The sequence below is a fragment of the Lycorma delicatula genome, chromosome 4 (assembly GCF_047948215.1).
Source record: "Lycorma delicatula isolate Av1 chromosome 4, ASM4794821v1, whole genome shotgun sequence".
Classification (NCBI taxonomy): Eukaryota; Metazoa; Arthropoda; class Insecta; order Hemiptera; family Fulgoridae; genus Lycorma; species Lycorma delicatula.
In genome coordinates, this window is record NC_134458.1 from 10,799,068 (window position 1) to 10,820,159 (window position 21,092).

The window sequence follows — 21,092 nt, forward strand, 5'->3', positions numbered from 1 at the left end:
ACTTGACTTTGGGCGTTGATCATGATTTCTGTTTTCTACACTTTCTCGCCCAGCCTTAAATTGTCTGGCTAACATATACACTCGGTTCTGGGACAGTATAGCGTCCCCAAATTGTACCTTTTAAACGAGTTAAAATTTCCATGGGTTTAATGCCTTCATTAGTTAAAAACTTTACGATTATACGTCGTGCAACAGATGATGAAACCTCTTGCTCACTCGTGGCTGTACTGATGACAGACTAGAGCGTAGGAGCTAACCAAGCTGGTTCCCCCTCTCTAACGCACACCAAACATTAACCCCCCCACACTCTGCCATCCAGCTCGGAACTGCTTGCTGCTTAGAATAACAAAATTACCATCTAAATTTGATTCACTCATGTACATGTGTTGACGTGTTTGAAGCTTAATAACTTTTGACTTTATAAACCAGTTTTGATGAAATTTTGTACAGACTGTGTGTATGAGGCAATTTGTTCTTAAAATTTTGGGTTCAATATCTCCAGGGAATAAGGTAGATAATTTTTTGGGGTTGATTTTCTCAAAATTTTGCAAACAATCCCACTTTATGTTAAGCTCAGTATCTGCAAGCATGCTTATCTTCCCTTTTGTAAAAAAATTCCCCCTTCCCTAAAAAATCGAAAAAAGCTATCTTTTTATTTATTACATATTTTTTAACCAAACTTCTTTTACACCTTTGTAGGCATAATAGTAGTGCAAGTCACCCAAAAGAATGCTTTGGAAAATATTGGGGTTGAAGTAGCTGATCAAAGCTAAAAAATAAATATTTCTTGAATATTTTAAAACTGGTTTATTTTCATGTATAATTATTTTTCCACTATATAATAATTAAAAACCAATGCCAGGAAAGTTTTACAACTTTGTTGTCAGATTTTTCCATTACATTGCTAACTGCTGGTTTTTTGCATATAAAACAAGTTTCATTTTAATATTTTCCTTAATGCATTGGCTGCATGCTGCAGGATGTTTTGGTTGATGCTAGCAAATACCATATCTCATTTTATCACTAGGTTTGGCAGTTTTGTGACTTTTATTCTGCACTTTAACATTACAGTATTTCCATGAGTAAGATTTATTTACTTCTTGAAACTGTTTGATTTTAGCTGTTAGCTTATAGCATATTTAATATTAATAAAACAACAGTTTGCTGAGCAAATGACCTGTTCCCAACAAACATTTTGTTCACTTTTGTTAACTTAACATTAGTTAGAGTGAGCTGACAGCTCTGTTTGGTGATTCAATGTGTATGTTATGCACTATTACTATTCGGCAGAAAAAAAAACAGTTCTGCCAAAGTGAAACACCAGTTCATTTTTTCTCTGAGAAACAACAATTTATTCAAACTGTTTGATATTTTCCAACACGTCAATAAAATATTCGTTTCTGGTATAATAATCTGGTTGGAGAGGGATTCCTATGGACTGAGCTGAGAAATTTACTTCTTTTTTCTTATGGTGGCCACACAAGCTAATGTCTTTTTCGAATAAACTTGGGCTCCTTACTACCTTCTAAAATACAAATAACATCTTAACCCCGGAGGGAAGACACCCACCATGAGATGGATCTGACCGTCACGCCACCCCTTCCGTACCTAACCCTTAGGGGCTTTATTGGAGGTCATCTTCAAAAGCCACAAGACATATTCCAAATAACAGTATAAAATCACAAAACAAATAACAGTTGATGCCATTTAAAATTTACTTAAAAAAAAAATTAATTATGTGAGGCTGCATTGTTAAATGCTTACTCAAGAACAGTAGTAGTCATATAGACACACTCGAATGTGTAACATTAAAATCATATTTAGAATTGAATCTGTGATTCCTAAACCTCTTTAATAAAAATGTGTAATTTCACATACATTACTTAGAAAGTATGATTTTGCATATCTACTTGTCTTCAAAAGTGTGCATTAAATATTATTTAATTCTATGTTTTTCTAGTCAAAATTTTATTGTTTTAGCATTCCTATATTGGATTTTCCTGCCTGTGTGATTGGTGACCAGCCAGAGTTAACTATTGAAAGCCTTGAAATCGGAGGTGACAATCAACAGTATTCTTGGCGTAATGTTTTTTCATGTATAAATTTACTTCGTATTCTTAATAAGCTCACTAAATGGAAACATTCAAGAATAATGGTAATCAAATTGGACTTTTATAGAAATCAGGTTTATTTACCTACATTGAGTTAATACTATTTTTTCTTTCTGTGTTATACATTTATATCTGGTTATGTACAAAATTGTTGCTTAAAAGTGTGGATGAAATATACTTTAATACAATATATTTTAATGTAAGAAATCACTAATTCTGCAAGTAAGCAATATATTTCTTGTATTATAATAGTGTACCATTAGCCTCATATAAAAAATTTACAAATTATTAATTCTTAAAATAATCTATATGCAACTTTGTTTTAAATGATTAAAAATTTGCTGAACAAAATGGTCACGATGTAATTTAAAACTTGATGGTTACACAACATCTAGAATGTCTTAATGTGTAGCTTTATTGGAAGTAAACAGGTGTGAAACAAGAATTAAATGCCATTGTTGATTTTAAACTTTTGTTTCGATCACCAAAGTTTATGCTGTCTGCAGTTTCCATAACACTATGTGTAAGGTTTGAATACTGTTGGAACTTATTTGTTAATCGCTTGAGGAATTTATTCCTTAAAAAAAGCATTAAAAGATTGTACAATTTATATAAAAATATATTTACCAAAATAATTTACCATATTTTAATGAATGATTAATAAAACTACATAATACATTTTTAATGAATGCGTATCTGCTGGTTTGAAAATGCTTAAGGTACCAACTCAGAGAAATACCAAAAAGGAAAAGTGCAACGAATAAACTTAACTTCATGTGGTTGCACTTGTTTTATCTGTGATCATCACTATCTTCTAACATTTAATCAATATATTAGATTTCCAATTACAATATCTGTAGATTTTCTTTTGAATTGTCTGTACCTCAAGGATGGAAGGTCCAGTTTTAGAACAGAAAACCTGAATATTATTTTTTTAACATTTCCCATGTTTCGATTACTTTTTTTTTTAATAAATTTAAAAATGGCTTGTTTTGTAAGTACATGGATATTTGTTAGGTAACAAAGTTATGTAGCATCTTCATCATTGATTTTGTGTGTGATGCTTTATTATTGGGTTCCCTTCTTGAAGTGGTTGTGGAACACCATAAGTATATCATCTAATAGTTCATTTAATAATATATTATTTTCATAAAATTTAGTGTTTTTGTCAACTCTCATTTTGTTCATATGAGCTGAGATTTTTTATTTTATGTTCTACGTATAAAATTTGCATGTTATGATTAATATTTTTGTATATGTATTATCCAGGTTCTGTTAGTTGATTTGCAAAGGTTTGTTGTATTTTGTATAGCGCTCATGTTATCTGTGAATGAATGTGTATCTAGCTTCCCCAATATACTATTGGTATTGAAAATAGTATATTATGTAGTAATCTAACTATTTAATATTTAAATTGCTCCCAACTTGTATGCATTGACATGTGGTTTATTAATTTTTCATTTTGTAGCTTTGAAGTTGTAGCTTTCATTATTTATAGCTTTGAAGTTAGACAGTAACCTTCTTTCCCGAAAATGTTGGCATCTTTTTTTACGAATATTGATGAAGTACATTAGCTTTGTGTATTTTCCGCCACTAGATCTATTTCTGGTTTTGTTTTGTATTCTATGTGCCATGTTATCTAAAAGTGTAACGGAAAAGCCGTTAATGTGTGCTATGTACTTAATTTTATTAAATTCTTTAATGTAGTTATTGGCTGGTTAATAAGTTTTTATTAAGACATTCCATGTATATTAAAAAGGTGCATTTTTTGGGGGTGTTGGGGTAAGCATTCAGATAAGTATTATCACTCTGTGGCATTTAATTCAAATTGGGTGCAGTGGCTGATTTAGCAACCCAACTTTAAACTTGCTCAATTCTGGTTAATTGTTTTGATATATGTATACATATAGTTACACTCAACTTCAATGCAACAGTTTTCCATAGTTAGGTTTTCAGACACAAACATAATTTTTTTTTTGTTAAAAGTAATAGCAGATCTTATTTTTACATGTTGGTGATGATTTCTTGTAAATATTATCTACTTATTAAATAGCAGTAGACATTGTTAGCAAGTTATTTATAACAACCCAGTAATTGTATTTTTGTTATTTATTGTTACAGATGTTAGTAGTGTTTAAATCTGCTCCTATTCTAAAAAGAACATTGAAAGTTCGTCATGCAATGATGCAGCTTTATGTCCTAAAATTGCTTAAAATGCAAACTAAATATCTTGGTCGACAATGGAGAAAATCCAATATGAAAACTATGAGTGCCATTTACCAAAAGGTTCGACATCGTCTTAATGATGACTGGGCATATGGAAATGGTAAAAAAAAAAAATTATTTTATTTATTTTAATTATTTTATTTAATTTAGTTACATAAATTAAAAAGAAATTGACATTATTCTTTGACTGTTTTCCTCATGTATATCAATCATACCCATGTATATCATCTCCTCATGTATATCATACCTTTATGTAACAACTGATTTTTGCAGCTCAAACTTCCCTTAATGTATATAACTATGTAATCTACATTTATTTAAGTGTTGGCTAAGACTTTCTATTGTTAACTGATAGTTCTGTAATTCTTCTACATAAACACCTGTAATTCTTTTATATAAACTTATTTGTGGAGTGAACATAAAATATTAGCGGACCATGTTTTATGTAATGGTACTTTTATATCACTGAAATTTAGGTGCAGATGCCTTTTGGATTCATCATGGTGCATGCACAGTAGTTACCAGCAATCTGCACTCTAATTACTCTGCCATTCTGCTGTTTATTCATTTCTGTTCTGGTAAAGCAGCAGTTGATAAAACATAAAACTTGTTATTTTACTCTCATCAACTATGAGGTGTGTAGTGTGGTTTGGTTTTGTTAATAGAGTATACAGTACTACTGAGCTCTGTCAACAATTTTGTAATGTGTTACAGGTATTGATAATGGCATGAGTGTTGGCATTGTTAGCAGTCTATTCACTCATTCATTGAAGAAACCAAAAAAAATTTAAGTATGTACTATCAAACTAAAAATTGTAGCTATACTCTTCTGTGACTGCTATGGAATCTTTCTGACAGAAATCATAGAATCAGGATCACAATAAGATAAGTTTATTGTTTAACACTGAAGATGCTTCTGAGGTCAATCTGAAACAAACTTCACTGGATTCTTATGAAGTGTTGTTTTCTACTGACAAGGCATGACCCCATTCCATGTCACACTTAAGCAATTAAAGTGGAAGATTTCTCTAACAATCACCAGAATGTGGACTAAACTAACTACCATCTCTTTACCAGTATGTGAAGGTTTTATTAGCTCTTCACCTGATCAGTGCTTTAAAACTAGTGAGCTGGAGTCGAAACCAGTCATGAATGGAGTTAATAATTGACTAGGAACTAGATGGTTTAGTTCTTCAGCAATCTTCTACAAAAACTTTTATCATAGTACAATAAGTGCTTAGATGTGAACAACAACTATTTAGTTAATTGTTAATCAAAAATAAATTTTCGGTTAGTTCTTGTACAAGGCACGGTTCAAAAGCAAGGGCCGATGAGTTATAAATAGGAATTGGTTCACGCATGTGCAGTAGTTTTAATGCTGTTGAACATGTAACCTCCACATTGCCATTGGTTCATTGTTGTTTGCCTTTGCGAGACAGTATGTTGAAATGAGTGCGGTAGTCACAAATCCCACCAGTTGTGAAGATCAATTAGTAATTAGATTTCTAAACACAAGAGGACATAATGCTGCTAAAATTCACCGTCAGTTATGTGAAACATATTGGCCTACTGCAAGTAAAGGAAAAGTGAGGTAATGGTGCTGTAATATTAAGGACAGCCCTCCAAATGTTCATGAGAAATGGAGATTTGGCAGGCCTAGTATCCAGACTGAGGATCTCATTGAACGTGTGAATGCAAATGAGAGAAAATTATTGCTTTATGATTGTAAACTGTGTGCACAGTGGGTGCTGAAAATGTTGACAAGTGTTCACAGAGAGTACTGAATGTATCTGCACATAATTTTCTCGATCACTTTAAACCACGAGGGAGACTTTTTTTTCTAATATCATCACTGGTGACAAAACGTGGATTTCATACGTCAATGCTGAGATGAAACAACAAACAGTCCATGCAGTGACATCATTCCAGTTCACCGAAAAAATTTAAACCCGAGTTTTGAAGGAAAATCATATTTACAACTGTAAATAATGTGCAACTTTACTGTATTCTGAAACCAAAAGGGTATACTTTTGATTGATTTCATGGAAGCAGGAACATCCATCACATCACAAGTTTATTGTGAAACACTCTCTAAACTGCATCATGACAATCAAAATCAGTGAGGGGGGAATGCTGACATCAAGAATTTTTCTTCACAAGAACACATGTCCAAACACAGCTGCAAGCACAACAGAAACAATTCAAAAATTCGAATGGGAGATTTTTATCATCCCCTTTGAGATTGGGCTTTTTTACAGCCCAATCTCGCACCCAGTGACTACTATCTCTTCCTATACCTCAAAATCTGGCTTGTGTCTCAACAATTCAAGGAAAGTGAAGAGTTGAAAATCTTGGTGCAAAGGTTAGAAACCCAGCTTGAAGAAGCTTGTTTCACGATATTAGAAGTGTTTGAAATGAAATGGTGATTATGGAAAAAAAAAATAAAGTAAATATGTAAGTATTTGAAACTATTAATAAATTTTTCATTTATTCAACTGTTGTCATTTTATTACTGATCAGCCCTTACTTTTGAACCACGCCTCATATAATAATAATAATCTTACACAATTTATCTGTAACATGTTACAGATAATGCATGATAATTACATAGATCAAGGTATCCATTGTACCTTATAGTAAATTTGAAAATCCATTTCAGAATTAAATTGATCCTAGACAAGACTGTATATCTACTTCCTTGTAAGATGTTGAAATATTGACTGAAGTACTTAACAGGTAAAGCTAACAGTCCCCCCTAAAATGTGAAATCTAAAGTTTAATTATTGTCTATATTTGATAGTCACTATATATATACAGGGTGTACCATATAAAACGCAACCCAACCTTATATTGGTAGGTATTGAAATAATAAAAAGGCATGTGTAAATGTAAATGTAATTTTTATTATTACCATCCATTACCTTACATTTAGAGTAAGTGTTGGAAGTGGCCGCCATCTTCTTGAATACAAGCTTCAATTCTTTTTACAGCGTTTCTTGTAACTTTTTTCAAAGTTTGTGACTGGATATTTAATACAGCTTGTTTAATATTGACTTTTAATTGTTCAGGTATTCGCGGTTTGATGCTGTAGGCTTTTTCTTTGAGGTAACCCCATAGAAAAAAATCTGCCGCAGTCAAATCTGCCCTTGGTGGCCAAAAGCCTCGACCGATAACACGATTACCAAAGAATTCCTCAACGAAATCAGAAGTTGAACCTGCGTAATGCAATGTCACACCGTCATGTTGTAGCCAGCAGTGTCTGTCTTCCTCTTCCAAGAGTGCAATGAACTGAAATAAAATATCCTGGTATCGTTCTGCATTAATGGTGTACTCAAAAAAAATAGGACCGATTATTTACTTCCACGATATCGCGCAACACGCACCCAACTTCTGCGGGTGTAATTCTTTTTCGTGATAAACATGGGGATTTTCAGTACTCCAAATTCTACTGTTTTGGCTGTTTACGTAGCCATCCAAATGAAACCGTGCTTCATCTATGAAAAATAACATTAATTCCCTCACGCAGAAATCGACAGAACCGTTGACAATATTGTAGCCGTTTTTCTTTGTCGGGCTCAAGAAGTTGATGAACCGTTTGAATGCGATAAGGTTGTAATTGTAATTGTTTGGTCACCCGATGAACAGTTGATTTAGACAAATTAATTTCAGCAGACAAACGTCTGATCGATTTATTTGGCGAGGCGAGTAATCGGTCTTTGATTTCAGTTACTGTATTTGTATTCAACACTGACACAGATCTTTTGTGTTCCTTGTTATTAACAGAACCAGTCTCTCTAAATTTTGCAAATAACCTTAATACTGATGTTATGTTAGGAGTTGGTTTATCTGGGTACTTATGGGGAAACAAATCTTGCACTGCAACCACTGATTTCGAACTGAAGTACGACTCAACAATGAAAACACGTTCATCTAGCGAAAACACCATCTTGTCTCTAGCAATACACTGAAAATTATGATTGCATTGTTGTTACTATCGGTAGTGTTCTACTGCGTCGCCGCAATATTCAGATGTTGAACGAGTCCATTTCAGTAACGAGTAAGGGAGTAAGCTTGACTTTTGAAATTTCATGGATGAGTGATAGATGGGTTGCATTTTATATGGGACACCCTGTATATATATATATATATATATATATATCTGAAATAACAACAAAAGTTACCACAGTAACAGGAAACATAAAAAAACTAATACCAAAAGCTGACTTTGCGGGATCCTACATCATCAGTTGGTACAAAATTCCATAATTACATCAAACAAAAATAAATAAAAACTTAAAAATTTAGAAAACATAATCCGTAACAACCACAAAACTTGAAAAACATAACCCAGTGCTAACTGGAATGATATTGAATTTTTAATAATGATAATGAATGAATTTTCACAAAGTTATATATGATTCAAAGAAACGGGTAATTTTAAAAATTAAATAATGTTAATGAAAAATTTTTTTTAGAAAATGAATTTTATTTCTTGTAATTGTACAAATGTTGCCATTTTAGGATACATACATTTTAGTTTATTTTTTAAAGATGACATCTTGCAGGTGACCTCCTCTTCTACGTAAACACTCACGAAATCTCTTCGTTAAATTGTTCATGGTTTGACGTAACATCTCAACTGGAATTTCCGCAATAGCTTCTTGGATCTTTGCCATCAGTTCTTCCATTGTAGCAGGTCTACTGTGGAACACTTTGCTTTTAAGGTGACCCCACAATAAGTAATCGCAAGCTGAGAGATCAGGCGATCTGGGAGGCCATCTAATGTCACCATTTCGTGAAATGACACGTTGACCAAACAATCGGCATACAGCTGCCATCAATATTCGTGCAGTATGTGAGTATGTGACGTTGCTCCGTCCTGTTGAAACCAGGCTGTGTTAAGAAACGGTAGAAATCTCTTTTGTTGTTCCACAACAAAGGTTTCAAGCACGGCTACGTAACGAGCCGACGTCACTGTAATCGCAAGACCGTTGTCATCCTCAAAAAAATAAGGGCCTATAACACCGTAAGATGACATAGCACACCACTCGGTCACTTTCTGGCTGTGAAACGGACGCTGGTGTAGCTGCATAAGATTTTCTTGTGCCCAGTATCTGAAATTTTGCTTGTTAACAAATCCACTGAGGTGGAACTGTGCTTCGTCTGTCATCCACAGTTCGTGAACAAACTCTTCATTATCATTTATCTTCTGAAGCATTACATTACAGAATTGTGCTCGCACAACTGCATCGTTCGGTTTCAGTTCCTGGACGATCTGCAACTTGTATGGATGGAATTGCAAGTCCTTCACTAACATTCTTCGAACACTTGAAATATGCAATTGTAAAGATGCTGAGAGACGACGGATTGACCGATGGGGACTTTGTGTGACAGCATCTTGTAAAGCTTGAACATTCTGTTGTGTACGGACGGTTCGCTCACGGCCTGGAGGTTTCTTTTTCATTGCCGAACCGGTTTCCTCAAAATTAGATATCAATGTTTTAATTGCATGTGCTGATGGAACACGGTCGTGCCGTCCCAGATTAAAATGACGGCAAAATTCTCTACGCGTTCCCTCCACACTGTCATTGTTTTTGTAAAACGCTTTGATAGCAAATGCACGTTGTGCACCACTCCAAGGATCCATGACAACTAAATGCAGGTTAGGTTAGAGAAGAGGTTGGTGCCACTTATCAAGTGGTACCAATCGCCCACGGCTACCAACACAGCTTTCAAAATTTCCCTTTTTTTTTAATCACTCTGTACTTAAGATGATTGCTGTTAAGTAAATTAAAGAGTGTTATGGTACATTTGTGATGCAATAATTTAATTTACTGCAGTATAATTTTCATTTATACCTAATTGATAAAGTAATTTATTCGGTTCTTAAATTTTATACTATTAATGATGAATACTTATATTTAATGGGTTTTTTTCAGATATGGATGCCCGACCATGGGATTTTCAAGCAGATGAATGTGCACTTAGAGCTTCAGTGGATAGATTTAACACCAGACGATATAGTGCAACAAACATAGTAAGTTTATTCTTCATTGTTTCATGTAATTATTATATTACCTCTCCTTAAATTTTTTAATGAATATTTATGTATGTATTGTATATAAGTAATCTTAGAAGTTTCCACTGTTCAAAGAAGCACTATTATTTGAAGATGATTTCTCATTCTATTCAGTTTATTGCAGAATTATAACAGTTACTGCTGTTCATTTTTTATAGGTCAATGAAATGTTAATTTATTTTTCTCACGTACCTGAAGTTTTTCATTCTTGAATATTGCAGAAGTCTGTGTAATATGATTTATCCTTCCTTCAAATTAACAGGTATCCTTGTTAATTTAATTTTTTTTTTCAAAGAATTTCTCAATTCAATATTAATTTTCGTGTTATATTCCATTCCCTGTGTGATATCTTTTCACTTTGTGTACAAAATTTTGTTACAGATTTTAAATCCAATAAATATTTCAGTTTCAAATATTATTCAATTTTGCTACCACAGCCTCCAAATTTAACAACAAAACTTAAACAGGTATAACACCTTAAACCATGATTTTTAAAATTATACAAATTGTTTATCTTTGCTGATATCATTTGTACTAAATATACTTAATTTATTTCTTATTCATACAGATAATTACATATATATAATGTGATGTAATGTTATAATTACACATGTGTGTGTTTATTATATATATGCATGTGTGCACTCTTACACACACAAATACACATTGTATTAGTTCATATATTTACTTGCTTCTTTTATTTTACAGGAACCAGACTTTGAACCATTAGATACATGTGTTACAAGTGTGTTAGGTAATAGTATTGAATTGACTGATGAATTCAAACAACATTATGATATATGGCTACAACAGGAAGTATTTCAGGCAAATGTTAATTGGGATGAAATATTAAATTATAGTTACTTATAATAGTAGCAGGTCACACCCCATCAACTTTTTTTGTTTTGGGGTGTAGAACTAAATTTCCAATTTTGTTTTATATGACCATTAAATATATATTGTATGCATTAAAATTTTATATTCAAACTAGTGGATTTAGGTGCATAAAAATTTTAGACACCATTTTGTAAATGTTATGTTATCATTCACAAACTTAGCTGTCTTAAAGTTTTGTAAATTTTTGATGATCTGTTACATAATCTGACATTCAGAATCTTTAGTTATCAAAGTACTCCTAAAAATTTTAATCTCAGGTCTATCAATTATCCTGAATACAAAGGAATCCAAGTGTTTATATTTTCACTTGCTCCTCACCCAGTGTTAAGTGATAAACTATGCATAAATACCAATCAGTTTAACATAGTTAAAGAAATATTATGTTATGCATTTATTTTTTATGTTGAAATCAGTTTTATAAGATGTAAAATGACTATGTATTCATTAAATTTGTGTACTGTGTCCATATAGAATTACTGTTCCAAACATAACATTTGTTATACAGAGTACAGCAAGTGTTCTGTTTAATTTGTGCATGCATATTATAGCATTTCTGTGTACAAATGTATTAATTAGGTTATAAACCTATTGAGCAGATAAAAGAGCAATATTAATTCACTTAATTCACCGATTAAGTTACATAGAAAAGTGTATCATAGTATGTTCTTAAAAATTATTATTAATTTGCATTTGTCATTGAAGTATAGAAGTTTAAATTTTTAATTTTATTTTATTATGTACCATCCCTCCTTCACTAATGACATACATTTGACTTGATTATAAAATATTCAAAACTCTCTCATGTTCATTACTCCCATCAATTGTTCAGTTTGTTCATTTTTAAGGACAGGAATCCTTTGTGTAATGAAAATAATTATTATTTTCATAAAATTGTCATACTAAGTGAATATAAAAGATACTAATGAAAATTTATGTGTTTGATTACTATAGATTTTCGAAATTTTTTTATAATTTATATACCTAATAAAACATTTTCAAAAATGTGTTTTATTAAAAAAAAACTTGCACTTTTTCATTTTGGCCAATACATTACTATCAGTGATTGTGTATGACTATTAGGTATTTAATGAACCTGGCCTATATAGTTCTATGAAGTCTGTATCTTAGTCATTTTAGTTTAAATTTTCTCTCGCATCTTTTGATATTTAATTACAATTGATGCATTGTTTTAGCTGTCCATAAAAGACATTTACTTTTGTTTTCAAACATTTTAGAAGTTCAGTTTAGATTTCTTTTTTATTGATTTATATTTCTTTTATAGTTTCCTCTTCTTTTATATTGATCCTTGGCCAGTTTTTTTAATTCCTCATTTGACTGTAACCTTCTAGATGTTTGAAAATGAAAGAAAATTTTTGACAGCTGACATTTAAATGTTTATATCTTCAACTGCCCTATAGTGAATATGTTCAGGTAGTCAAAATATCTCTGAACATTGATGTTTTATTGCATAATATCAGTTAATAAAATAAAAAGGATTCCTGTATTGTTAAACAATTATTTGCTTTATTTTAATTATTTTATTTGCATGTTTGTTATTTAGACAAGTTTTTATTAGGTCATTTTATTTTACCTTTAATGCTGTTGTTTCTACTTATTGCTTCCATTAAGAAAATCCTTATTTTACAAACCTGTTTCGAGTTGAATGCTCCTCATTTCTTTATTTTTATCTTATTTTTTGTATTTTTTTTTCTTTTTTATCTTTGTCAGTCATTTCTTCTTGATTGTCATAAAATAACTCCAAGACTAATATCAATTTCGTAATATCATTTTTAAAATTTTGTTTCAATTCTTTAGTAAGTTTAACAAACGTTTTTACTGGCCTTACAAAATAGTTTTGAGACTGTTGCTGTTAAAAGGTTTTCACATCAATATGAATTTGCTAAACTTATTGTAATACGTATTTTATTTCTACAAAATGTATGCTTTTTGTATAATGTAAGAGAAAAGTGGTTTAAAGTTAATAAGACTGAAAGGGGGAAATGTGTCATTAAGCATAAAATCAGGTGTTAAATATTAGATTAAGTGAAATAGTTTTTAGGGTTTTGCTTCTAAAATCCATCAGTCATTGTAATCAAAGCATAAAAAAAATTGTTTACATAAAAGTTACTATATCATTTTTAAAAATAATTAAGAGTAAGTTTCTGGAACACAAGTTAAATTATCTTGGAATAAGTTAAATCCAGGACTGGTGACTCAAACTTGATGTTTTATATTTAAATCTACTATTAGGATGAGAGCTATGATATTAGCATATAGCAAATCCATTTTGGGTTTTGTTGGACATTTTTTTAGCTGTTATCTACAATTTAGCTCAAGAGTTCTAACTAGTCCTTGTTTGATTTAGTGTAAAGATTAATAATCTTGTTTTTAGTTCTTGACTAGAACTACTATTCCAGAAACCTGCCTTTTAGTACTGTAGGAATGATTTTGTTTTTTTTTTTTCATTTTTTGTGCATAATAAATTTATAAGACTATACCTATATTTTTTTAGATTAATTTATTTTTTTTTTATGATTGTCATTGTGGATTGATTTAATCTTGTTATGTGCATAAAAAGTTTTATTGTATTTTATTTTTTTAAACATATCATCGATATCATTTTTAATAAATTATTTTATTTATAATATTTATTGATTTTTTTTTTTTTAATTATAGTATAAAGATACGGTTTTAGTTAAATATATATGGTTTTAAAATGTAAAAACTAGCGGTAATCATTTTCAGTTTATAATGTTTTAACTTTGCAAATCAGTACCTCAGAAGTAAACTAGATTGAATAATAGCTCCGTCAGTCAAATGCAGTGTTTAATTTTAATACAAATGTAAAATAAATAAATAAAATTACATTAATTTACACATGTTTATTATTTCTTTCATATTTTACATTTATTTAGTTTGTTTCACACTCATATTCATTAGCATATAAAACTGAATCCCTTTAGATGAATTTCATTTTGAAAAGTAGTAAACTTGAAGTTATAAATTTCTTATATGTTTAACAAGCATTAAAAAATGTTTATTATAAATTTTTATCATTAAAAGTTATTTATGCTTTAAAAATGTTCACAGTGATGTGTATGAAATCCACAGGTTCAGGTAACAGTTCTGCATGTTTTGCAGAATACTACTACAATTAGAATAAAACTTATGAATATTATGACAGTGGCTTTCAGGTGTTGTATTTCATACTGCAGTACTATGAGCAAATCATGGCCAATAATGCGGCTTTTTTTTACAGATAAAAAGCATATCTTATTATTAAATGTAATAATAATAAATAATGTAAGTGCTTTACTAATGAGCATTAATCTTTTATTATATGGTGATTTTCTTCTGATTAATTTTCCCACACAGACACACATATCAATGTTTGACATCTTCCAACATTTATTTTTTTTTTTATAGTTTACTGTGATTCAATATATTAAATTCAAAATAGTGCATATTCTATCTCCAGAATTGTGTGTTTACACCTTGTTAAACAGATCAATTTACAGTTATCAATAGTTTAGTATTTTAAGATGGTGTTTCATTTAGTAATGAATCTGATTATCTACCTATAGAAGATATAAATGTTTCAGATTGTGGTATTTACTATCTGATACTGAAAGAAAATTGGTAATTCAGTGGATGATAAATTTTAAAATATTTAAATAGTTAAGGTGATAAAAAAATTTTTAACATACATTTTTACTGTAAATTAATGCAAAATTAAGAATAAACAATTAGGTACAAAATAAGACAGATTGCATATTCTACTTACTTTCAATAATGAGACGGGAAAAATACATGTGCTTGCAAATAGGATCAGAAAGAGTTAATAAATTTTTTAGACAAATAAAATCATCATCAATTGTGAGAGGTTGTAAATCTCTTACAGCTCCTAATAGCTACTGTTTATAACTGATATAGTACTGCTGCAAACTCTGTATTGAGTATTCACAGGTTTTATTTGTATTGAGTATAATCTCACCTAATCAGCTATTATCCCCAATTTGTTATACTTTATGCTTTTTCAATATTCATCAGTATCACCTTTCATTAGCAATTATCTGCAAATGGTACTGTCCCAAATTGTTAAGTGATCTTTAAATGCTTTTTATTATATTGGTGTGAATATTGTGCTTTTGGTACACCAAATAATTTTTAACAGCTTTCTATTTATTATTTTGAATCTGCATTTTTTTAACCTGTAGTCTTTAAGTATGAATAATATTAGTGAATTATATTTTATATTTTGTTCACCTGCTTAAATTATTTTTTAATATTGGTCTAGTTGCTGCTTTCCATTTCTGTAACCAAAACACGTATATTAAAAGTAGTTGTATAGATTGTATAGTCTATATCATTTTAAATGACTGTCATTTGCAGTAAAGTCATTTAAAAATAAATGTGTATTCTACATCATATAAAATAGCATGTTGTGTAATAATATGCAGAGATATCACTGCTTCTACTTAGTTATGAAATACACATAAATGTAAAAATTAAATTTTAACTTTAATTGTATGAGATTTAAACAGTCATTATTATATTGTCCTTGTTATAAGTACCATTATTCCTCCGTTACTATGTCTGTGTCACAATAATCAGCATTAAATTATATTTATAATTGACAATTGAGGTCTGTACAGTGAATCATATTTTTAGTCACACATTACTGTTTAAGGAACTACAAACTATCAACATTTTTAATATAGCTCGTTAAATTGTATGACTCAGTATTATTGAATCTTTTTGTTACACATATACTTAAAATGTTTTAGACCAATATTTAATTTCATTTAGGTTATAAATATTTTTTGTAGTTTCTGATTCTTATATGATACATGTTTTTATATAATTATGCATAAATTTTTTTTTTATTCATATTTCATCTTTATACCATTAACATCTTTCTAATAAAAATATTGTGATTATTTTATAAATATATATTTATAATTACTTAATAACATGTAAAATTAATTATATATATATATTTCTAAAATCAATTCTTTTAAGAATCATACTCCTCTGTACTATATACAGTATATTTATTTTATTTTGTTATATCAACAAAGTATAGAATAAATAAAGTAGGATGCCTTTACCTTATTCCACTATATATGCAGGATTGATTTCCCAATTTACTCACTTCATCAGAATTACTAAAAGTTTAATAATAAAATAGCGCAACATTTTCAATTATAAAAATAATTTAACATATCACATTGGGTTATACCCTCACGAACCAAGTGCACCTATATTAACTGGACCACCAGAAATACACAAACCGAGTATACCTATGCAACCTTTAATTAACTTCAAAACCGCTCCTTCTTACATTGTCTCTAAAATAATTGATAAAATACTTAGAAACAAAATAAATTTAGGTTATAAATATAATATAGAAAGTGTATACGAATTATATTCGTAAACGATAATACGAATTATAATTCGTTTTTTAAAAGATTTAAAAATTAGTGATAAACCAGGGTGGTTTGCTATGATATTTGTACTATATATCCTAGTATACCCATACAAAAAACTACTAATATAATAAAGAATAAATTAATACAAAATCATGAAGATCCCTTACTTATTGAAAATATTATTGTTATTATTAGAAATATATGGAAACAGAATTATTTTAAATTTAATGACAAATATTACACTCAGGAAAACACTACTGATGGGTTTTCCTTTGTCATCCATTTTATCTGAGGTTTATTTACAGGAGATTGAAAGTAAGTTGTTTATGGGATAACTCATCTGCATGAAATTTTATTATGGACTAGATATGTTGATGATATTTTTGTAGTCTATAATCCAGTTATATGTAACAAGCACTTAATCATTTTGAACAAATTAAATTCCTACTGTAGTGGATTGAAATTTACCTTTAAAATTAATAATAATAAAAAAGTAAATTATTTAAATGTTAATATTGAAATTAATAATGAAAATAATCAATGTATAACATCAATATATACGAAACCCACATCTAACAAAAACAATATATATAGATCTTCAAATCACCCGTGGTCACACAAAATTAGTACTTACACAAACATAGCAAATAGAGCAATTAATTATATAAACTATAATGAAAATAAAAATAAATTAAACAAATAAATAGGTATTATAAAACAAATTGTCACGTGTAATGGTTATGGTAATTCTTTACTAGATAATATATATAATAAACAAATGTAAAACATTAAAAATAATACACATTTAATAACATTAGACAGTACATAAAAAGTTGATAATGTATATTTAAAATATGTGTATACTGATAAAATAGTTGAACATATTACAAAGGTTTATGATAAAAAAAAATTTAAACCCGCGTACCAGACAAATAACCACATAATAAAACACCTAACAAGTAATAAATGTAATGATTCATCTGATTTATATAATTTGAGTAGTATTTATAAAATTGAATGTAATGATTATGACCATAAGAAAAGAAGACCACTAGATCCTTTTAAGGGTAGATTCTTTGAACATTTTAGAAATTATAAAAACGGTAAACTGGGGTTTTTTAATTTATCTGATTAAGAGTAAACATAAAATATATGATATTAGGACAAATTTAAAAATACTAGAATTAAAGGGATTAGACATTTTAGAAAGATAATATATATGTATATATATATTTTAAAAGCTGCAATAGATGGCACCACCATCTATTTTGATAGTGATGCATAATTTAATATATTTCAATCGGTATAGTAAAGAAAGTTCAGTTAAATGGACAACATGCATAATTGCTTTACTTAAAATTATTTTTAATTTTAATTTGATTCTATGCCTTGACATCATATTTTTACGTATGTAAAAATTTTTACTATTTAATTTTAGTTAATTTTTCATATTTTAAATTTTAATTTAACTGAATAAAACCTTAAATTATTAAAATAAAAAGATTAAAGGTTTTAAATAAAATGAATATGTGCATGACAAATTATTATATTTTATGAAGTTTGTAATGTAATTTGAGATGAATATGTAATGCAGCTGATGTGAGTAAATTGCGAAAGCGCTCTGGCATAGATAATGTAATAAGGTAAGTTATTCTGTACTTTGGTTGATCTTATAAAATATATATATATATATTATTCTATTTATTTTATGTACAGAGTGAGCAACATAAAACCAAACCCATAATGAAACCAACACACTATTTGTGAAAGACTCTCACACAGCTAGCGTGACTAGTGGATATATATGTCACTACTGATTGTTGGTGCCATTTGTCAAGTGGTTACGTGTCAGTGCAGTATTGTGAGTTCAGTTGTGTTTGTTTAAAATTCCTTATTCAGTTCAGGAGAGGATAGCTATCATTGAGGCCTATATTCGTTCTGAATCGTTCGAAGAATCGTGTCAAGTATTTGTAGAAAAATTTCCGAATGGCTGTATCCCAGCAAAGAGTAGCATACACAGTTTAGTTAAAAAATGGTGTACAGCAGGTTCAGTTTCAAATGCAAAATGAAATAGGCAACCTTCCATTAGAGCTCCACAGGCCATTGCCGATATTGAAAGGACAATTACTGTCAGTCCAAAGATGCCATTTTCAAAGAATTTATGCTCAAATTAACTGATAATGAAAAAGAATGCAGCTTCTTCCAACAAGACGGATCAACGTGTCGCACATCAAATGTTTCACTGAATCGCATTCATGCAGCTTTCACAAATGAACAAGCTGCCAGCAGAGGACGGTGGCCTCCACATTCCCCAGAGTTGTCTACTTGCAATTATTTCCTTTGGGGCTACTTAAAGGAGAGAGTTTATGCATTTAATCCCCACAATGTTGATGAACTGAAGGTGAACATTCAACAAGAGATCGACGCAATTGACAACAGTTTGCATCGGACGACTCTCCATTTGCCCAGTCGAGTACAAAAGTGCATCAATGCCCAGGGTAGTCATTTTGAACATCTTTTGTAACAATAAGGTAAATAAATGCTACATTTTAATTACGTTTTACGGTTTTCTTTTTTAATTTATCTATATCATTCATAAAATCTCATTCCAACATAACCTACTGATTCTGCAGTGGTTATGTTATGGGTTCGGTTTTATGTTGCTCACTCTGTATATATTATATACATATTTTTAAAATTTTATTAACATAGTACTGTATGACAGAACTGTAACGACAAATACATCATGGCATGGTTTTATTTTAGTGACAGTATATCGTTAATTTTTTATGTGTGTATATATATATATATATATATTTTCTCTAGCAGCGGTTCAATATGACATTTAATAACTGCTAAATAAGTTGAAGCTTGTTAAAATTATGTTTTAGCCCCAAAATTGTTTAAATATATAAATAAACTGTTTCAAGAATCAAATAAATTATTTAGCTTCTGTTAAACTTGTTCAACGAGGGGAAAAATGGTTGGTGAAGTTAGAAGTATTTCAATATCTAAAAGTCAATTCCTTTTGATTGCTTACTGGCAAAAAATTTCACCAAATTTATTTAAAACCTATAAAAGAATAAACAAATGTGATCACTTCCATTCTTTGTTTTGTGCTGAGCATAAATATGCATATAATGGGACAATATATTTAAAGACCTTTGTTTTGTTACATGTCTTAATTTAGTAAAATAAATGAAAATCAAATACGGAAGGCAGATAATGACTTGAATAATGCCAGCCAAATTTTTTAAGTAGTATTAATAAGTTGTAGCAGAGTACGAATGAGCCATTGTTTTCAAGCAAAACGATGCTTCTTCAGATGGGGCAGTGTCTTTTTTTTTAAGTGCAAAACAAAGTTAGTTAAGTATTTTATGTAGTAAACCTCTGAATCTATTACTCGCTTTTTAGGTGCCAAAGTTTGATTTTCTTCAGTTTTGAAGGAACTTCTGAATGATGCCACTCCATTGATTGGTATCTTCTTTCACTAGTTTTTAACAGATTTGTGTCTCATCACAGCTAAGAAACTAAGAGTCTGTCTCTTACATCGACTGAGAATTGTCAAAGCAACTCTCTGAATGCCTGTATCCCAGCAAAGAGTAGCATACACGATTTAGTTAAAAATAGGCTTAGAGACTAATGTAAAAAAATTAAGTTGTAAAATTCAAGAAATTATAGAAGGTTAGACTATCTCATATGATGCACTGGAGAAAACTAACTAAAGGGTTTAATCATATGTTAGAAGGAGAAAGTTTAATAACAGTAGTATAAGTAATACTGGAAAGCAACGGATAAATAGCATTTGCTTTCTTCAAAATAAAAAATTAATATATATTAATTAAAAATGTATTAATATATTCTTCAACACTAATGTATATGTATTTTCAAAATCAATATAATGATTAATATAAAAGTTATATAAAGATACCTGTGTCAGTGAAATGCCTTCTCTTGTCAGAAGGTAGCTGAAGAAATATACTGGTATGATCATCATGGGTACTAGAGCCATTGTCCAACCAATTGCTAATGCCCATTTTGGATATGTATATGTGCGATTGTATGTTAACGGGGGTGATGATGCTGTTGAAAACAAAAGAATCCCCTAAAAAACAAAGGAAACTGTATAAACATATATTTGAATTAGTGATTATATTAGGGTTTAAATGTAGATTTACTGTTACTCAGCATAATGCACAATCACCAAATTTTCTGCATAATTTTTAATATACAATTTGTTTTAAAAAAATCAAATTTTTCAAATTCAATCTTTCAGGCATCCTCTAGAAGTCTGAAATTTATCTACCTTAAAAACTTTTATTTTTAATATAATTAATTTGGCTTGCC

General features: G+C 29.8%; 2 protein-coding genes across 3 annotated transcripts in view; one reads left to right on the plus strand and one right to left on the minus strand.

The window, feature by feature from the left end:
• Nucleotides 1–14,188, plus strand: part of Strip (striatin interacting protein) — a 62,772-nt gene extending 48,584 nt beyond the window's left edge. Inside the window, exons 13-16 of the mRNA XM_075362293.1 lie at nucleotides 1,981–2,155; nucleotides 4,233–4,437; nucleotides 10,277–10,374; nucleotides 11,125–14,188. Coding sequence (XP_075218408.1) covers nucleotides 1,981–2,155; nucleotides 4,233–4,437; nucleotides 10,277–10,374; nucleotides 11,125–11,286 — 640 coding nt within the window. The 3' untranslated portion in view covers nucleotides 11,287–14,188. The remainder of the gene's footprint in view (nucleotides 1–1,980; nucleotides 2,156–4,232; nucleotides 4,438–10,276; nucleotides 10,375–11,124) is intronic.
• Nucleotides 14,181–21,092, minus strand: part of LOC142323105 (sodium- and chloride-dependent taurine transporter-like) — a 77,364-nt gene continuing 70,452 nt past the window's right edge. Inside the window, exons 7-8 of one of the 2 annotated variants that reach the window (XM_075362295.1) lie at nucleotides 20,677–20,850; nucleotides 14,181–15,626 (exon numbers count right to left, since the gene is read on the minus strand). In XM_075362295.1, the coding sequence (XP_075218410.1) occupies nucleotides 15,576–15,626; nucleotides 20,677–20,850 (225 nt within the window). In that variant the 3' untranslated portion in view covers nucleotides 14,181–15,575. The remainder of the gene's footprint in view (nucleotides 15,627–20,676; nucleotides 20,851–21,092) is intronic. The other variant, XM_075362294.1, reaches the window with a different exon arrangement.